Below are 18,936 nucleotides of genomic sequence, written 5' to 3'. Positions count from 1 at the left end.
ACAGGCAGAGTAGCATGCGTTGTCTTCAGTATATACCGGGCACTCACTCCACCGCGAAAGAGCGACCCTGTTGGTGATATGCCTATCTCCACCGCTACAAGGGAACCTGCGCGACCAGGCTCGTTAGCCGTTGAGCTGATGTGTGGGCTTGTAAGTGGACCAGCCCATGCAGATGTATCTGTCAAAAGAGGCACAGCATGACATAAAATCAGTGAAGATGAGGGGGGAGGGGGACGATCTGTTCTTTTTCTCTTGCTTTCGGGCACTCTATCCCTGGCCCCCAAAAAAAAAGAATTATTAAAAGGGGGATGAACCAAACACTCCTCACTCTGTCTCTGCCCTCTCCAAAGTATTCATATGTACACATCCTTCACCAAAATCACAAGAGGCAAGCCTCAAGCTATTCTTTGCTGTATCTTGCTTCCACCATTGATACTTGATCTCAAAGACCAAGGTGTGCAGTAAGACAGGGCATGTATCCAAATAATCTGCTCACTCAATAATCAGGGGTCTAAGCCCAGGGAGGGGGGGGCCATGTCAACGCGCATTTCCGGTATGTAAGTAAAGCTGTGCCGGATAGCAACAGGCTAGAAGACTCTTATGCCAAGGGTCCCGGTATCAGTCGGAGTGTAGGGAAATGCCACTTCGTGAACAGATAATCTTTGTGGCGTTGTTATCATCTACTGATGCTCCTACGATGTTTTGAGTGTGCCGTGAGCCACACTATACCGATACTGCCCAGTGAATTGCAACTTTGCCATGAACACAGCAATTATCCCGATACCTAGCACCTTTTTTTTGCATGATTTTTCATGGCCAAGCCAGATTAGTTCACCAATGTGTCGCTCCCCCCCAGAGAGACTGACAGACTGAGACGTATATCCAAATAAAGACAGGGTGATAGCGGAGGTAGTCTCTAAACAGAAATACTAATAAATGCACCTAGGTGCATACAGAAGAGTAGTTAGTATGAGAGAAAGGTAGGAAAGGTATATCTAACCAGACGAATAGGGATTCCGGCCCCCACACGATGCTTTCCCCGTTTCCTTTGGCTGTGTCGTCCAACATTTCCCGTGTCTGCAGAGTCTCTGATTCGATAAACGCGAATGAAAAGAGGAAAAGTCTCCGGCTTCAGTCACCCCGAGCCCGCTATTTGTACACATGTTCAGATGTGGAACAGATGTACAAAAAGCGAGGGAGATACATACATCCGTGCATACATACAAACCTACACACATATGTACACCAGTCCATACACACAGCTTTCTTTGAGATGAAGCTATTCAACTCAGGTCGGACTCAGCTATCACCAAAGGGAGACTAGTGTAACAAGACGGTATCACTTCACACAGAAACTCGTCTGTGTGTATGTCCCTGCAAGAACTGCTCGTGCTGCTCGCTGTGTGCTGTGTTGCTTTTGTCTATTGCGCGATCGGGCCGAGCCAGAGCTGGCTCTCTCTGGCAGAAACAAGACCCTGGAGGGTGATCCCTGACCATGTAGTATTACTAGAACTACAGTTTTTTGTTATGCTGCGGTATCTGACCTGGCTTGCAAGTGCTTAGCTCAAGTGCACATCAATCACACTCACTACTAGGCAAAAAAAAAAAACAATGTGTCGGCCATTACCTTAGCATATGCACACATGTGTAAATGTGAATGTGGATATAGGCGTATATGATAATCAATGAGAGGATATAATTTGATCAAGAAGGCCGAATGGGGGAGTCCATCTTTTAACATGGGTTGTTTTCGGGCTTTTGGAGGTCCTTTTTTTCTTTTTTTAAAAAAAAAAGTCATACCCTGTGAGACTGGTATATTGATTGAAAATTCATTGAGCATTGCGCTTTCTCTCTTTCTCCATTTCGGAGTATCAAGTGCCTTTTCTTTCGCCGCGGATCCGTAAATAACAGTGTTTTGATGCAATCTAACTAGTTGTATGAACACTCATGGATGAACATAGTTGCATGAGTTCACGGAGGAGTATCTCTATCTGGCCTAATGTTACAGTGACACCTATTCTCCGCACTCGCCACAAGTCACATCACCATTTGCTGCCAGGCTGAAAACCTGTCAAAGGCGACTGCGGCGGTGCTGCCTTTAGGATTGTTTAATCGCGCCTCGGGCTTCGATGGCTTCTCACGGCTCGTTACTTCTATCAATGATGGAACTCAAAGCCTCCAACTTCTCTTGTCTTCTAAAGTAGAGAAGTGAGACAACAATAGACTCAGTGCTAGCTTCGGTATTCTGCCTCCTGTAAAACCAGCCCAATCACTCACTCATAGCCCGGCATCCATGTAGTTTGCTTTTTTGAAACTCAATGCATGCGCATGTTCACACTACCACATAGTAGTTGGGATATCTAACTAACTATATGTAACTCACTAACGACTTAGTTATACTTGTCAGTCTACACAGGCATACAAGAAACTGAAAACGCCTAGTTCCATGACAGCCATATTCCTTGGTCCTCTCTCACCCACGACTATTCCGTGAACAGAAGCCCTCTTCCACACCTCTCTCTAGTCCACACATCAAAGGCTCACTCACTCACACACACACACACAACCTATACATGCCGATGAAGTCAAGTCTCCTTGTACGCATACTAAGAAGGGCTCCCCGCATTAAAGCTAAGCATTACAAGCAGCAACAAGGAAATCTGACAAGGACCAGGGAGGGTGTAGACATACAAAAAGAGCAAAGTCACAGACGGCCAAGACAAGGCAGAGCATGTATATGATCTGGAGGAGAGGACATATATGTCAACACACATGTCACAACGTGATGACAAAACAAGACGCAGGGAGGGAAGCTTGTCCTTCTATTAACCCTGACCCTAAGTCGGTGTAAGTCAAAGCCCTGTATTAGCACAAGGCAAGCAGGAGTCGGTCGGCCTTGGACCTTCTACAGCTTCCACCCGCTCCTTCCTCTCCTTGCCTCAAGGCAAAAATCGCCCACGGGTTTTAGACATTAATGCAGGGCAGGTACGCAGGGACTCGATAGTTAATTTGAGCTAAAAAGGGCAAAATGGAAGGAGCGGCGGTTCTCGAAGCTCTATTGAAAAGAGCAACTGTACATACATACGTCCAGTCAGAATTGTGGTCTGCTGAGTTGTGACCTTTTCAGATCACTGCTTCTTTTTAATAATCAAGAATGGCCTTTCTTGCTGTGTTGGTTCTTTTCCGCTATCGCTGGGTCTTGTGTTATTATTACATAGGGGGTTTACAGACCGAGTAAAAGACCCAAGGCATCACTATAAGCCTTTGACATGGAGTTTTGTGGCTTGACTAGCCGGGGTCTAAACGTCGGTTCTAGGCTCTCCGGCTTCTCGCCTTCAACAAACGAGGAACAAGACACTAAACCCCTAAGAGATGAGAGACGTCTTGTGTCTTGATTTATCTTGGTGCGCTGCACAGCGTAGATCTGATTTTTGTTTCTGATCTTGTAAGAGATAGCCAGAACAAGCTCAGTGGAAGGGGTACGAGGCGCACCTATGATGTCCATGATGTGGCCCTCTCTACTACCTCCCTCTTCGGTATTAAGACCCTTTGGATTTTAGAGGGTGTGTGAACCCGTGCCGGCGTTCACTCTGCTTTTTCTTTCTTTTTATGGTCTTGGGAAACAAAAAAAACTTGTGCTTGGGAAAGAAGAGGAAGACAGGCGCATATGTCTTTCCCCGACTTTGTCTTAATAACTAGCTGTCTGGCTATCGAGAAGAGAGGACCAACAGAAGAAAAAGAAGAAAAAGAGCAACAAAAGAAGAACGATATGCCGAGATGACAAAAGTCGCAAATAAAGGAGAAAAGAGATGGGAAGTATAGTTACCACATACAAGAAAAAAAATAACAACCATCAAAAAGAAAACGCCGCCTGGCTTTCTGCCAAAACCCCTTTTTGTGTGGCGGACCAAGGCCAAAGGTGAACAAAGAACAAGGAAAAAAAAAAAAAGAACAAACACAAAGAAAAGAAAGAAGCCCAACTACCGAGAGCATAGCCGTGTCTTTCTTAATTTTTTTTTTCATCGCTTGACAATGGTGACTTCAAAAGAGTTGTTAGCATTGTGTGTGCTAGGACACCTATAACAATGAGTAGAGCTTGAGCAAGAAAGCCAAGCACCCCCAAAGAAGAAAAAGAAAAAAAGAAGAAACTCACCGATATCTTCGTCAGCCAAAACGTGGTTCAGGCCAACGCGCTGAGGCTGATGCTTCACGGACTTGCCGTACACAACAGCAGCCTTGAATTGTTCCAGGATGGTTTTGTGGATAGAGTTACACTACGGCTTGTTAGTCAAGGCTTTATTACAACAACTTCGCATCTCCTCTGTCAACCGGATACTTACAAAGTCCTCGACTGTGCAGCGGTTTGCGCGCAGCACAACCGGCTCTTCGTAGTCGGGCAGACGGCCCTTGGGCTTGGTATACACGCGCACGAGACTCAGCTTCTCCCACATAGCCTCCATCAGCTCGTCGATATTCCAGCCCTGCTCGGACGAGATGGGCACGGCGTTGGGGATGCGGTAGAGCAGGTCCAGCTCCTCGATGCTGATGGCGTCCATCTTGTTGAGCACATAGATGACGGGGATGTAGGAGCGCGAGCGCGCCTCGAGCACGTCAATCAGATCGTCAACGGTAGCGTCGCAACGGATAGTGATGTCGGCCGAGTTGATGCGGTACTCGCTCATGACAGCGCGGATCTCGTCGTTATCAATGTGCGTCAGGGGCACGGTGTTAGTGATGTTCAGGCCGCCCTTGTCCTTTTTCTTGAACGTAATGTTTGGCGGCTGCTTGTTAATGCGGATGCCGAAGCCCTCGAGCTCGGCCTCAATGACGCGCTTGTCCGTCAGCGGCTTGTTGACGTCGAGAACAATAAAGATCAGGTGGCACGTCTTGGCCACAGCAATGACTTGGCGACCACGACCACGGCCGTCTTTGGCTCCCTCGATAATTCCAGGCAAGTCGATCATTTGCAGTGGCGCGCCGTTGTACTTGACCTGGCCAGGCACTGACGTCAGAGTCGTGAATTCGTACGCAGCCGCCTCCGAGTGCTGGCCCGTCAGCCGTGACATGAGCGTTGACTTGCCCACCGATGGGAAGCCAATGAAGCCCACCGAGGCGACACCGGTACGCGCCACGTCAAAACCAGCGCCACCACCGCCACCACCACCCGACGGCGTCAGCAGCTCACGCTTGAGCTTGGCGAGCTTCGCCTTGAGTTGACCCAGATGGTAGGCCGTGGCCTTGTTCTTCTGGGTCCGAGCCATCTGTTCGTGGTCGTTAGATTTCTGCTGTCGGTCGTTCGTGGCCGTTGAGAAGGGAGGCCGGCTCGGTCGATTGGCGGGAAACTTACTTCGGACTCGATCTCCTTGATCTGTTCATGATGTTAGTGAGGGGTCTCTAAGACTACACCGAGTGCGACTGCGTGCAGGTAGAAGAATGACGAACCTTTTCAACTGTGGTAGACATGGCTGATGATTGTAGTCAGGATATAATGCAAGAAGAATTTATCTATAACGAACGTGTCAAGTGGCTCGTCTGAGTGAGGATCACGTTCAGCTTCTTCTTTGTTCCTTTTTCTTATTCCCGTAGGCCAAGCGGCAAATGCTTGATAGATGATATCTTGACCTTTTCTTCAAAAGAAAAATACTAGCAAAAAAAAAGAGCCCTTCACGCAAAGAACCACCCCGCACCAAACCAATCCCAAGCTTCCATTTCCCGGCTTGTAGTGGGGCTACTGGTATTGACAGCTGGCAGGGTTGTGTGCGCCAGCTGCGTTCATGGCTGCTTACAGCTGGCAGAAGCAGCCCTGTGATTCTGCGAGCCTTGTGTGGTTGGCTACGTCACTCAACCACGGGTAATCATCACCACTGTTCATATTTCGGCTTCATAAGATGGACAGAGCCACCAGGGAACAACATTCAGTGCCAATGAAATCTTGTGTATTTTTACTACAAGAAGCAGCAAGAAAAAAAAAAACATGGACTTTCGCGTCCACAAGAAAAAAAGCAGGCTCTAAGAAATAGCCAGGCCAAGGGAAACAAAAAAACTGCACGGGAGATGACAATCATGAGAGAACAAGAAAAACCACCACCAACGAAGAAAGAAAAGCAGAGAAAATCAAAGACAAATGAAATGAGAACAAATGCTGAAGTGAGACGAGAGGCGGCTTAATAAGCTCCCAATGACATGATGGTTGGAACAAGAAGAAGTATACACTAAGAAAAAGAAAAAGAAAGATAGCCCATAAGAAACAAAACACACTTGGTGGCTATGAAGCAAGCCTAGGCACCCAACCCATCCAAACCAAACCTCAAAAGACAAGGCAACAAAAAAAGCAGAAATGCAAGCCCAGCAAGACAGGAATGTGGAGAATCAGGAAGAGGGAGTAGAACTAGAAGCCGGGGTAGCGAAAACGGCCCAGCCATTCGAGAAGATGAAGAAAAGAAACAATAAGAGACGCCTCATGTTAGTCCGTTGGTGTGGGCCACATCAGAGGATGGCTCCGAGACAACCGATCCCGCCTCGGTGCCCGCAGGGAGGCCGTTCAGAGCCGGAAGCTCGCCGCTGGGTGGTACATCATCAGCCAGGTGGACCAGGTGGTCTAGACCCTGTTCCTTGCACAGCTTCACATAGTCGGGCTCATACGGAAACACTTGCGTGATGCCATAGCGGCGGGGCACGCGGTTAGCGTCGGGGAAAGGTGTCCGTGACACAGCACTTAGCCCAGGAAGGTTTTCCTTGACAAACTCTCCATTGACAAAGTACTTGCGGCGTGGCGCAAACCCGAGGTACTTCTCAATGCCAGGATCCTTGCGCCATTTCTGGCCCGACCATAGCACCTGAAGCTGCTCTTCGGTTTCGGGGAGTTCGCGGTACTCGACGACGAGCTGGATGTTGCGCATGTGAGGCATGGTGGGAACAACAAAGAGAATGTCGGAAAGCTATGAACATATGTTAGTAGAGCATGTTTTTAATGGTTCTCTCTTAATGGGCAACACATACCTTGACGAAAAACATGTCCATCTCGAAGAACCGCGTCATGGCTTCGTTTCGGAGTCGCTCAAGCGTGTTATGGTCCATCAGATTAGGATCGTTAGGATGGCCATAGTAATCAACGAGTTGTACACCAATTTCGTAGTACCGAGGTGACGTCAAAGCATAACGATCGTTCTCCACGCGCCAAATCATCGTCTTGGCGATGCGGGTTGCCGCAATGCGCTGCCAGCCAGTGTCTGTAAAAGAAAGGGGGTTGTTAGCACGAGTTCATATCCATGTGTGTGTTAGTGTCTTCAGTTAACTTACATCTTGAAAGCGTCAGGTCCTTTTCGCCGAGCAGAAGAGCAGCCTGTGTGTTGAGAACCCATTGCTCGCGGCCTTCGGGAGTTCCGTCTAGACTCGTATCCAGAGTATCCCAGCGCACGCCTTGCATCTGGTGGAACTTGTCGGCAACCGCTGTCTGTCGAGGGTTGGGGCACATCTCGAACCAACGCAAAAGAGCCGGCAGACCCGCAATGCGTGCCTGCTCCTGCTCCTCGTGTATGCGCCTCTGTTCAGCTTCCTTGGCGGCGCGGCGCTCTTCTTCACGGCGTCGGCGAGTCTCGGCAGCCTCTCGCTCTAGCTGTTCCTTGCGCAACCGGTCCTCTTCCTCACGTTTTAGGCGCTCTTCTTCGGCTTTGCGACGGTCCTCTTCGGCCTTCCGTCGACTTTCCTCTTCCCGCTTCCGCCTGGCCTCGGCCTCTTCGCGAAGACGGCGTTCTTCTTCGAGGCGATGAAGCCGCTCCTTCTCGCGCTTCTCCTCCTCTTCCTTGCGTCGACGCTCTTCCTCTCGCTTAAGCTTCTCCGCCTTGAGGCGTGCCTCCTCAGCAAGCCGCTTCTCTTCCTCATCTTTCCTGCGCTGCTCTTCGGCAATACGTTGAAGTTCTAGCTCACGCTCACGCTCACGCTCACGCTCACGCTCACGGCAAAGACGAGCTTCCTCCTCGAGCCGTTTCTTCTCCGCTTCCTCACGCTTCCTTTGAGCCTCTTCACGCTCCAACTTCTCGCGAGCTTCGGTAGCGAGACGCTCCTGCTCTTCAGCAGCTTCTTTTTCGCGACGTCGCCGTTCCTTTTCCCTCTCCCGTTCTCTCTCTTGTTCAGCGGCACGTTTGTTGACAGCTTCAGCTTCAGCGGCGGCTGCTGCCTCTGCCACAGCAGTGGCAGCCAGAGCCTCTTCTTCTGCACGACGCTTTTCTTCAGCCTTGGCACGACGTTCCTCCTGTCTCTTCTTCTCTTCCAGGCTTTCACGTTTAACGGCCTTGGAGTCTGTGGGGTCAAGTGCGGTCCGGCGCTTTTTGTCTTGCTCATCATTCTTGCTCTCTTTTTCCTTGCGCACTCGGGCTACATCATTGACAGGGGCATCTTTCATCTCAATGTCACTGTCATGAGCGATGGACGACGCTTTGCTGGGAGTGCGGTCACTAGACTTGACAGCTGCGGCGAGCTTCTTAGCCTTGAGCGCATCCTTGAGGGTTGCTCGAGCAGGATCGCGGAGAACACTAGCGTCACGTTCGCGGACGTCCTTTGCAGGTTTAGCAGGTTTAGAACCGAGGCTAGACTCGCGCGAAAGAATACCGGTTTTAACGGGTCGCGGTTCGTGGCCGTCGTCAGCAGAAGCATTCCCACCGTCACCCTTTTCAAGCTTCTTGCGGCGTTGCTCTTTGGTGAGTTCACCCTCGGTGATTCGTCGACGCTTGATGTTTGGGGTTTCGGATTCATCCTTCTCTACGCCAGGCCGACGAGGGGGGGATGTGCTGGACCGATGTCGCTTGCCTGTCGAAGATATGGAGTCGCTAGGGGTTTCATCACGTTTGAGAGCTTTGGTGCGGTCATGGTATTTTTCAGAGGGAAGTTCTGATTTGTTGGGCCGCGCCGAAGCGTGATCATCGCGATCTCGGGGGCTGGATGGTTGTAAATTGATTAGAGAGGCGTTTGAAGTCATGCTGGCCCTTCGTTGCTTTTCTTGCTCAGCCGTGAGGTCGCCCTTTGACATGAGCTTGCGACGTGGTTTTGTAGCCTCACCCTCTGATGAAGCAGCAGCATCAGCTTCAACGCTACGCTTCACCTTTTTCTTCTGAACGGCAGGTGACATTTCGCGATCCGAGGGAGCGCTACACTTGGAATCTCCATCGCGATCCTTATCCCTTTTTTTGACCTTGGCAATGGAGTCGGTTGAGAGAAGAGAACGTTTAGCTGTTGGGGGTTCATCGCCATACCCGGCTGAAGCAGCACGCTTCTTTTCCTTAAGATCACCGATCTTTTTCGGCTCTCGAGGTTCCCGCTCTTCATCTTTAGATTCTCTATCCCTCTCCTTTGGCTCTTGGTCTTTGGAAGCTGTCCGCGTAGCTGCTTTTTTCTTGCTCAGCTCAGAGTCTCGGAGGCTAGGGCTGGCAGCACGTTTAGTAGAAGTCTTGGGTACGGATGAGGCGCTGTCGCGTTCATGGTCAGAAGATAATGAGGATGATTCTCTCAGCTTGCCCTTTTCTTTGTCACGGCTGTCTCGATCACGGGGTTGGCGGTTGGTATCTGAGTCATGGTCGACGGGTGGCTGGCGATGAGAACGATCAGCTGGCTTGGACTTTTCGGTTTGTTTTCTACGATAGTCGTCATAGGCCTTCTTGAGAAGCTCCTCCTCATCTTTCCAGTTCACGCCTTTGCGCTCACGTGCGAGCTCCGCATATGTCATTCCCTTGTAACGACGAGTGGGATCAAAGTTGGCTTGGTCTAGCAACAGCTTCATCACCTTGATATTCTCCTGGCCAATTGCAGCAAGAATCGGGGTTGCGGTATCTGGAGAACCTGTTTTGATCGGTGAAGGGTCAGGACTAGCATTTCCCAACGCAAGAAGAAGCTCCATGACAACTTCATGACCACCACGAGCAGCAGCTGTCATAGCCTCTGGATAGTTGAAGTCAGCGCCAACCTGGAGCAGATGTGTAACAGTTTCATGATCGCCTTTGCCACATGCAGCCCTTAGAGTCTTATCATCTACGTTCATATACAGTAGATGATTGCTGGTCTTGGTAGCGCGAGCGGTTCCCGCACGACGATGGCTAGAAGTGGACGGGCCAAAGGTGGCAGCGTTGGGGCTATCAGGTGCACGGGAGCTCCGACAGTGATCCATGTCAATGGCAGAAATATCTTCGGAAGCATCGGCAGCAGTATCGTCCATTTCGCGCAGACCCTCCGAAGGATGACGAAAGGTAGCCTTGGCTTTTTCAAGCAGTGATCTGATTTCGGGCCCATTTTCCAAATCGGCTGTTACTCGAGCAAGAGGTTCTTCACCGCGACAGTTGGGTTTTCGAGGATTAACTCCGGCTTGGAGAAGTAGACGGACAACGCCGACATGGCCATTGTCAACAGCATCAAGTAATGGCGTTTCTTTATCATAATTGATGCAATGCCGGTTGCAACCTGACTGCAGCAGCAAATCAACAATGTCGTCAGAGCCGTGCAACGCAGCAATCTGCAAAGGTGTATTTCCTGCGTAGTCGGCGACGTTAAGGTCTTCGGGCCGTTCAGCTAGCCGTTGCTTGGCGATTTCGTATTCGCCCTTGGCACAGGCACGAGCCAAAAGCGTCTGGCCATGGGCGTCTAGGTGCTTCTTGCTCGGCACTTTACCAGCAGGAGAGTCAATACGTTCGGCAACACCACGGGTTAGTAGGGTGGAACCTTTACCCAGGTGAGGGCTCTCATCGGACGAAGAGTCGCAATCATATTCATGTGATAGTAATGGCATAGTCGGTGGGACTAAAGCTGAAGCTGAAGCTGAGGAAGAAACCGATGTCGGAACTGGGACAGGGGCTGAGAATGTTGTCTTCTTTTTCGTGCTCGCTAGTCCATTAGTTGACATGGTTCGGCGATGTATAGATGGTGGTTTAGAGCTGGGTGAAACTGAACGCGCAGATACTACTAGAGACTTTACTGAAAGATTTAGGGCGTGCGAGTCTGACTTTTGCGGTCTGTTGCTGTCAGCGTCTTTAGAATTGCGAGGATTAGAGGTAGCGGAAGACGGGAAGTCGAAAGGCTTGGGTCGATGTGGCTTTATTTCACCCTCTTCATCAGACTCTATTTTGACGGGTTTTCGCTTTGGCGGTTTATCGGATGCCACTGTCGAAAGTGGTGGTTTTGAAGGCTTTTCCCTATCTTTGGTCGAGATGTGAGAAGACCTGTTCTGTTGGTCTGGTTCAGAATCAGAGGCGGGATGATGGCCCGAACTCAGAGGGCCATTAGGATGGGCGGCATTAGACTGGCGACGGCGTTTGAGCGGGGGTGGCGATCGAGAGTGGGCGACACCTGATGAGGAATTGGTGGTCGAGTTGTGAGTTGAGAGGCCATTGCTGCGCACAAGGCTTAACGGTTTCTCAACCCGTTTGACCTTCTTGTGAGCTAATACGCCCGACAGAATTCCTCGGGATGGTGGATCTGAACTAGGAGTGGAAGAAATTGTATTTGACGCTATCCCAGAGCTGTTTCCGTTGGAAGATGTAGTCGTAGCATTGGTGATTGTAGATGTTGGCAGATTTGAAGAAGTCGAGTTTGAAAGCTTGGGTATACCTGTGGACGAGCCTTTGGACGATTTTGATGAATGGGCAGGCGTGAGAGTTTGGGATTCTGGTGGTGCCTCGGTATCGGGCCTTTCACGCTCGTGCTTGACCTTGCGAGGTCTAGACGGTGAATAACCATCTTTGCCGGACAATACGATAGTTTCGGCATTGGAGACATCGCTGGTGGCTGTATCGTCATCTCTTTCTCGGTCCTTTTCTCCGTCTCGTTCACGGTCTCGGTGTAGGTCTCGGTCTCGATCCCGCTCTCGTTCTCGTTCTCGCTCGCGCTCCCGATTTCGATCCCGGTCTCTGATGGCGGTTGAAGGGGCGTTCAGGCGGTCTCGCTCACGGCCTCGTTCCCGATCGCGATCGCGATCCCCAAAATCTCGGTCGCGGTAATCAATAGATCGGTGGGAATCCCTCCTGGGGGGGGAAGGCCTTAGCGAGTTTATGTATCGTAGATCGTCACTTGGTCGCCGCCCCAAGTCTCCCCGGCTGGGACTTATGGGTGAGCCCCGTTTGGGCTTGGAGGAAGCGGAATAAGTATCCATGGTGCCGTCTAGTGGAAGATGCGACGGTCGACCTGAACCATCCTCAAATGGGGCAATGTAGGAACACTTTAAGGGCTGATTGGGTCGAAAATAGGCGGCAAAATGAGAGTATGGCGGATAACCAGTTTGCGCGAGTTTGTGGAGGGTGCGAGCGTAAGACTGAAGATGGAGAAATAATGTTAGCGATAGCAGAGGACAAGTTGGCAATATTGAGATGACAAGCGCAAATGCAGAGAAAGTAGAGCAAGTAGTTGCTAGGTAGTCTCAGGTAACTAGCAGAAGAAAAGCTAGTCTGATCTTTTGTGTCAGAAAGCTAGGCGTTGCCAGTCTTTATGTGTGCTCAATGGTGAATTTGCCCGACAAGGAGAAAAAGGGAAAAAAGAAAGAACGCAACGACTACTACCGGCCGGAGCGCAAGGAAAGCCAGGCGACGACTTACTCGTTAGTTTCGCAGCCCGCAAAGAAAGAGAAGAGGATGAAGGAGTATCGGGCGTAGGTACGTGAGTACAGGGTCGGTGGGAGACTGGTTGTTGGTTGGTTATCTGGAGTGGTGGCGGGCGATGAGGGCGGAATCAAGTAATCAAATAATGGACGAAATATGTTGCATAGTCGTGTCAGATGCCAGCAGGAGATGCAAATTGGCGCGAATAGCTCAAAAGACGAGACCAAGATGGCAGTGCATGTCAGAGGCTCGTGAGTGAGCAACAGGCCAGCAAAACTTCGGAAGAGAAGGATACTCGGGCAAGAAATAAAACGCGGTCGCGGTGGGAATGGTGGGCTAGAGGCTGCTGCAAAATAAGGTCGTCGAGGGCGATCGCGTGTAGTGGTAGAAGCGATGGGCGAGGGCGAGGGCGACAGGACAGTAATGGTGATGGTGATGGTAATGGTTGAAGGGAGTAACAAGCAGAGGCGGCGATAGCAATTGGGCAAGAAGATTGTAGGAGAAGAAAGAAACGGCAAGGCGTGAGAAATTCAGGGCCAGGAAAACATGGACTAGGCAAAGCTGTTGAAAGTACAGGTACAAGCACGATTTGGGTGCTATCGGACGCCATCAGACGCTACCAGAGGAGCTAGATCAGCGGCCATGGCAGGCTGTGATTGGCTGGCCAGTAGAAAGGTGGGTCTTGGAGCCGGTGTTTAGCCGGTGTTTTGACCTTTGTCTAGCTGGCTTTCTTGGTACAGGTACAAGCGCCCGGCTTAGCCAGAGAGAGCGGTTTCTTCTCGATGCATAATTCGGACGCTACCTGAACAGTGTACCACTACAATCTTGTAGCCATGGATGATGACCTTTTCAAGTGAAGCCAGAAGAGAAGTACAGAAACCCGCCAGACTATGGGCGCGCATTTTCGTGCACATGCATGTGTCCTGGCACCTTCGGATATACTTTTCCCACGCTCCAGCCCGGCCAACATCTGCATGCGTTGCGGCGTGCAGGCCGGTCGGCCGGTCGACATGCATCTCCTGACAATCCTGCTCGCTCAGGTCTGCTACCCTGTAGCCCTCTGAATAGAGAACAACACGGCCGCTTAAGTCTTCAAGGGAACAAGGCTGTGGCAGTCAAAGTCAAACCAGAGCGAATCCTCTCAAGCCAGACATGGGTGCAGCTTGTACCGGTACAAGTGCGCACGTATAACTACTCAACTATACTTTACTTTTTGCACCAACCGCGCTGATTTGCTCCATCAACACCGCGACCAAGAACCCATGATCCTTGAGTCTTTTCCTGTTCTCTTCTTGGTGTCCGCGTCGTGCTCATCTCCTGTCGCTCTTGAGAAAGAAGAGCGAAGACTCACAAGGGCGGGAATCGCAGAGGGGAAAAGCGCACGCACGCACCATCGCCTTCGTCACCCCTTGTCTGTCTCTTCCTTCAGCCTTTTTTCCCATGCCGGCGGACCAGGAGGCCTTCGATTCTTGTTCTTGTCCTCATAATCACCGCGTCCTGCCTCGCCATCCGTCGTCGCCCATGTTGGTCATCAGGCCATCCACTCACCAGGCTTGAAACCCTTCACCAGCCTATGGCTTGTGGGGGCGATCTTCCGGCACGCCCTCTTCCTCTTCTTGGTCCCATGACGTGATGGTGACAAGGTGGAAACAAACGCGCATTCATGGTGTTGGTCATCTTCAATTTAGGAAAACCGCGCCGCAAAATATCCACGGTACAGGCCCAAACGTGCGCTAGTAAATGGCCAACGTGCCAAGTTTCAACTGAACACCTCGGCCAATTAAATCGCCAATTACACATGATCACGTGCCGACCTCAAATCGGGGTCAGATTGGTGTCGCCAAATTTGTACATACTCTAACCTTGTATATAGTTATGCTCGTAACCCTAAGATACTTATAAAGATAACTTGGAGCACGCCAGATGTAGTTAGTTACTGACGAAACGCATAGAATGGTAAGTTCAATCATGAAGTGAACTGATAACACCTTAAAAGACCAAAAGTATTAACGACACCAACCCATCGCTGCAGCAACCCTGCAGTCTTCAACATCATGGGTTGTCAAAATGGATATGGAATCAACAGCATGACTAGACTCTTTAGAACACAAAAGGGATCATGTTCCAGCGTTTAGCAACACCATCCTTTCCAAACTTGTCCTGGTACCAGATCCGCGTGCTGCCAGAAGTAACTCCCAAATTGGCAGCCGTGAAGAACAGCGCAGACAGCATGGTCTTGTTGACCATAGAACCAGCCGGTGCCGTCATGACTGTGAAGCAGATATAAATCATGCACTCGCAAAAGTAGTGAGGGCACACAAAGTATTTGAACAGGCCTGCTGTGGGAAGCGTGTACTTTTTCAGGCTCGCCAGGTGCTTGTGGCTATGATTCTGGCCGTAAGAGAAAGCAAGGAAAATAGGCGTGATGAGAATGATGCGGGCAATGGCAGCCGGCGACGATGTATACACCGGGTTAAGCATGGTACCTAGAGAGTGCTGGGTCAGCTGTGCACCTTTTGATAACAGGAGACAGGAAATAGGAGACTTACTGGAACCCTCGATCCAGACGGCAACACTGACAGATGTGTAGAAAAAGAATGTCAAAAACCAGTGCATGGAGAGCATGTACGAGTTGGGCGAATGCTTCAGTACAAAGAGGCACTCTAGAAGTCTTCGTACGCCCTGAAACGATAACATGGCCATTCCAGCCAAGATCCTTTCCAGCGGCACGAACTTGGGCTCGGTTGATAGCTGTACTTCCTTGGTAGCGATGAAGCGCATAATGAAGCCTTGGCTGTAGTACTGGTAGATCCAGAAGACATTGGCAGCAGTGATCATGATGTAGAAATGCGTGAACCAGCTGTGAGGCACTGGGATGAGCATTCCGGTGTAGGTGAGGAGAAGCCGGAGAATCTTCAGCGAGGGTCGCAAATGCCCTTTGGACGTTTCTTCCTTGGTGTTCTTGTCTTTACCTTGACTTTCGGCGGTAACGGCCGGCGAGGCCTGGCGGGCGCCATAGCAAAACAGCTGATCGCGAAGACTGTCGGGGGCGACAGTGTTGGCGATAACTGCTACGCCGATGGTAACGCAGATGAACTGGCACCAATGCGAGGGTGGAATTTGCATCAGTAAGTCCAATAACATGGCAAAGGTGTGTGGTGTGCGAAGTGACGGGAAGCTCGGGATTGAGAGGGAAAGGGGCACAACTGCAGTAGAGAAAAAAACGATCAAGTGCTAGAATCGCAGCCCAAAGCAAGATGGGTGACGAGAAGCCCGAAATTCCAGGAACAACAGCGTCGACTGCTGCTATAAATCATACAGCGATGTAAGAGGTTTGCCGTCAGGAGGGCCATTTTTTGGTCATGTCCACGTTCGTTACGATAAGTGGCTCCATCTAGCTGTGCGTCTCCACTTTGGGAGTCTTCACTATCATGCGTTGGATTGGTTACATGAAGTGCAATGATTCTTGACAGAGATAACAGTTAACTCGTTAAACCGTGATAAACTTTGGAGTTCGACTCGAGAAACCATACGCACGCAAGAAGGGCGTGCAACGTTATGTTACAAGTGTAACGCTTCGTGGTGGGGGTTTTTGGGGCACAACGTGAAGGCCGGCCGTCTGTCTCTCCTGATTGGTCGGCGGTTTGCCCACAAATAGAAGAGGGATGCCGCCGCCACAACTTCATGAGATCATTCCTTCCCGAGATATTTCCACGCTTTCCAAGTCGAGCAAATAGTTGTTTCAGTTGGGAGCGTTGATGTGCGGCCCGAATCTTTTCTCTACTACATTGTGAGATGATCGCCAGCCGCAAAAGGCAAGAACCTGAGGGCAACCACAACAAAGCCCTAAGCCACAACTCAAGATTCACAAACCAAACAGGAGATGACGCCCCGAGTTATTGCCATGGCCGGGGCTAGGGCTCCTGCGGGCCTCTCAACAAAAGACCGCCGTGGGGCTTGATCATAGACAAAATGTTACATTGGACTATGCTTTCACTACCTCGGTAGTTATTATATTTCAACAGGCTGACTTTACTATGTACTTATGAAAGGCCTAATATACAGGTCGCGGCCCTCCTATCCTATTATGTTCAAATCGCCATCGTCCTTTGCTCGTCGTGGCCTGTGCGAGCATCCTCCGCTTTTGCCATCTTTCGGCTCCTTTATTTGCACGACTCAGACCACACGTTCTTGTTGACGGCAAGGCAGTCATTGTACTGCGCATAGCACTTGGTGCGGGCCTGGTCATAGGTATCGGTGAACTTGATGGTGCGCTTGGCAACAAAGTCAAAGTATGAGGCTGACTCGTCACGCTTGTGGCTATAGAACCAGCTGTCAGTGTCGACACCCTGATCCTTCTGCTTGCAACCTTCGGCGTAGACGCTCAGGCAAGAGTCACGCTGCACGGCGCAGGCGTCGGCGCAGGCGTTGGACAGGCTGCCCGAGTTGTAGCTAGGGCACTTGCCCCAGTTCTTGTCGCTGTACATCTTGAACGGCTTGCTCTTCTTGTCGTTCACGGCGTTGTTGCAGCTGACAACGGGCATGTCAATGCCACCGCAGGCGTTGCCAGGTCCATAGCCGTACTTCTTGTTCGAAGGCTGGACGCAGATGGGCGCAGAAGTGGGAACAGTGGTGCTGCTGCTAGTAGGAACAACAACGGTCGTGGTGGCGGTGGCAGTGGCAGGGCAAGGGTAAACCGAAGTCGAAGTGGTGCCAGGCTTGTAGCCAGCGGGGGGCAGCTGCTTGAAGCAGTTGGCCTTGTTGCACTTTCCACGACCGCAGGTTGACGAGCAGTAGTTGTTGATCTTCTCGCACCACGAGCTGTACTCGAAGCACTTGGCGGCGGCCGGCATACCGGCCTGCTTGAAGCAGGAAACGCTCTGCAGCTTGCAGCTAGTGTAACTGATGATGCAGCTAGCCTTGTCGGTGAACTCGGGCAGAGTGTTGGCACACCATTTGCCACAGCCGTACTCGCACTGAGAGGGACCGACAACAGTGGAGGTGCACTCGTTAACAAAGGTGCTAGTGGTTTTGGTGGTCGAGGAACCAACAGTGGTGGAGGTCAGCGTAGTGTGAACAACGGGAGTGGTGGTAGTCTTGACGGCAGAGTAGGTCGAAGTCGAGGTGGTCTCAACAGCAGGGTAGGTCGAGGTCGAGGTAGTCTCAACAGCAGAGTAGGTCGAGGTCGAGGTAGTCTCAACAGCAGGGTAGGTCGAGGTCGAGGTAGTCTCAACAGCAGAGTAGGTCGAGGTCGAGGTAGTCTCAACAGCAGGGTAGGTCGAGGTCGAGGTAGTCTCAACAGCAGAGTAGGTCGAGGTGGTCTCGGCAACAGGCACAGTGCTCGAGCTGCTCTCTTCACCATAGTAGACCGAAGTGGTAGAAGTCTCTACAGAGGCGCTAGAAGACTCGATCACGGTAGTCGAAGTGGCAGGGGGGGCAGACGAAGTCATAGTCGTCTCCTCGTCACCTCCGTTGCAAGGTTCCAGAGACAGCAGCTCATCAGCAACATACAACGAAAGAGCGCCAGGACCACCGCAAGTTTGTGAAGCATCGCCGTTGCAAGGAGTGGAGCATTTTGAGCTGTCGATAGAAGTCGAAAAGTTGCCAATAGCAACACCGCAGTAGCACTCGCCTATGTAACGGTTAGTATCCTGTCCATCGTCATCCTGTCAGGTTTCGCTCAGATAATAACTTACCACCGTACTCCAGACCGGCGTAGGGGTAGCCACCGTCCTTGCAAGAGCCCAAGCACATCTCGGGGGTCATCTTGCTGCCATCCAGCGCCTCCTGCTTCCAGGACAACGCACGGCCTTCGGAGCTATCGTCACTCCAGCAGCCACTGGCCTTGTAGTCCGCAGTAGTGACTTCGGAGAAATCACCAAAGGTGGGATCAGCCCAGACGGAAATCTTGCTGTTGCCACCGCACACCTCAGAACTGTTGCCATTGCAAGGGAAGTTGCACTGGTCAGCTTCAAGAGGAGAAGAGTTGATGGTCTGGCCGCAAAAGCAGATACCATAGTACTCAAGACCAGCGTAGCGGTAGCCGTTACCTGTTTGATCAGACAAGGTTAGGACATGTTCTTCGTTATCTGCCGGTAGATGTTAGAACAGAGGGGCTTACCTTTGCAGAAAGAGACGCAGCTCTCAACAGTCATATGGTCGCTGCTTTCAGTCGAGCGCAGGGTCAAGGCCGGAGTTGAGCCAGAGTCATCATAGCATCCAACATCAACAAACGGCTTGTAGGGGTCAAGGCAGGGAGGCAGCTCAAAGTTCCAGGCGGCAGCAGTGCTGGCCATGGAAGCAGCCGCAAGGGCTGCCATCATCTTCTGAGACATTATGAAGAAAGACTGAAGTTTGACAGAAA

The 18,936-nt window shown here is 50.9% G+C and overlaps 4 protein-coding genes across 4 annotated transcripts; all 4 read right to left on the bottom strand.

Annotated features, from left to right (window-relative positions):
* Positions 1–4,019: 4,019 nt before the first annotated feature.
* On the bottom strand, positions 4,020–5,463 carry BROUX77_005880 (uncharacterized protein; the record flags this gene model as incomplete). Its single annotated transcript, XM_073750802.1, has 5 exons — positions 4,020–4,039; positions 4,154–4,274; positions 4,341–5,261; positions 5,348–5,368; positions 5,443–5,463. The coding sequence occupies 5 exons, from the start codon at positions 5,461–5,463 to the stop codon at positions 4,020–4,022; spliced, it is 1,104 nt and encodes a 367-aa protein (XP_073603750.1).
* Positions 5,464–6,458: 995 nt separating this feature from the next.
* Positions 6,459–12,130, bottom strand: BROUX77_005879 (uncharacterized protein; the record flags this gene model as incomplete). The annotated part of the gene is made up of 3 exons (XM_073750801.1): positions 6,459–6,938; positions 7,000–7,229; positions 7,300–12,130. The coding sequence occupies 3 exons, from the start codon at positions 12,128–12,130 to the stop codon at positions 6,459–6,461; spliced, it is 5,541 nt and encodes a 1,846-aa protein (XP_073603749.1).
* A 2,542-nt stretch (positions 12,131–14,672) lies between these two features.
* Positions 14,673–15,716, bottom strand: BROUX77_005878 (uncharacterized protein; the record flags this gene model as incomplete). Its single annotated transcript, XM_073750800.1, has 2 exons — positions 14,673–15,058; positions 15,122–15,716. 2 exons carry the CDS (start codon positions 15,714–15,716, stop codon positions 14,673–14,675), a joined length of 981 nt encoding a protein of 326 aa, XP_073603748.1.
* Positions 15,717–16,735: 1,019 nt separating this feature from the next.
* BROUX77_005877 (uncharacterized protein) lies at positions 16,736–18,907 on the bottom strand (the record flags this gene model as incomplete). Its single annotated transcript, XM_073750799.1, has 3 exons — positions 16,736–18,204; positions 18,269–18,622; positions 18,694–18,907. 3 exons carry the CDS (start codon positions 18,905–18,907, stop codon positions 16,736–16,738), a joined length of 2,037 nt encoding a protein of 678 aa, XP_073603747.1.
* Between the last annotated feature and the right edge of the window lie 29 nt (positions 18,908–18,936).

The sequence above is a fragment of the Berkeleyomyces rouxiae genome (genome assembly GCF_048999995.1).
Source record: "Berkeleyomyces rouxiae strain 22BRR77 chromosome Unknown BrBRR77_ptg000007l, whole genome shotgun sequence".
In the NCBI taxonomy this organism is placed as follows: Eukaryota; Fungi; Ascomycota; class Sordariomycetes; order Microascales; family Ceratocystidaceae; genus Berkeleyomyces; species Berkeleyomyces rouxiae.
Note: the sequence above shows the minus strand (reverse complement) of the source record. Positions and strands in the feature narration are given on the sequence as shown.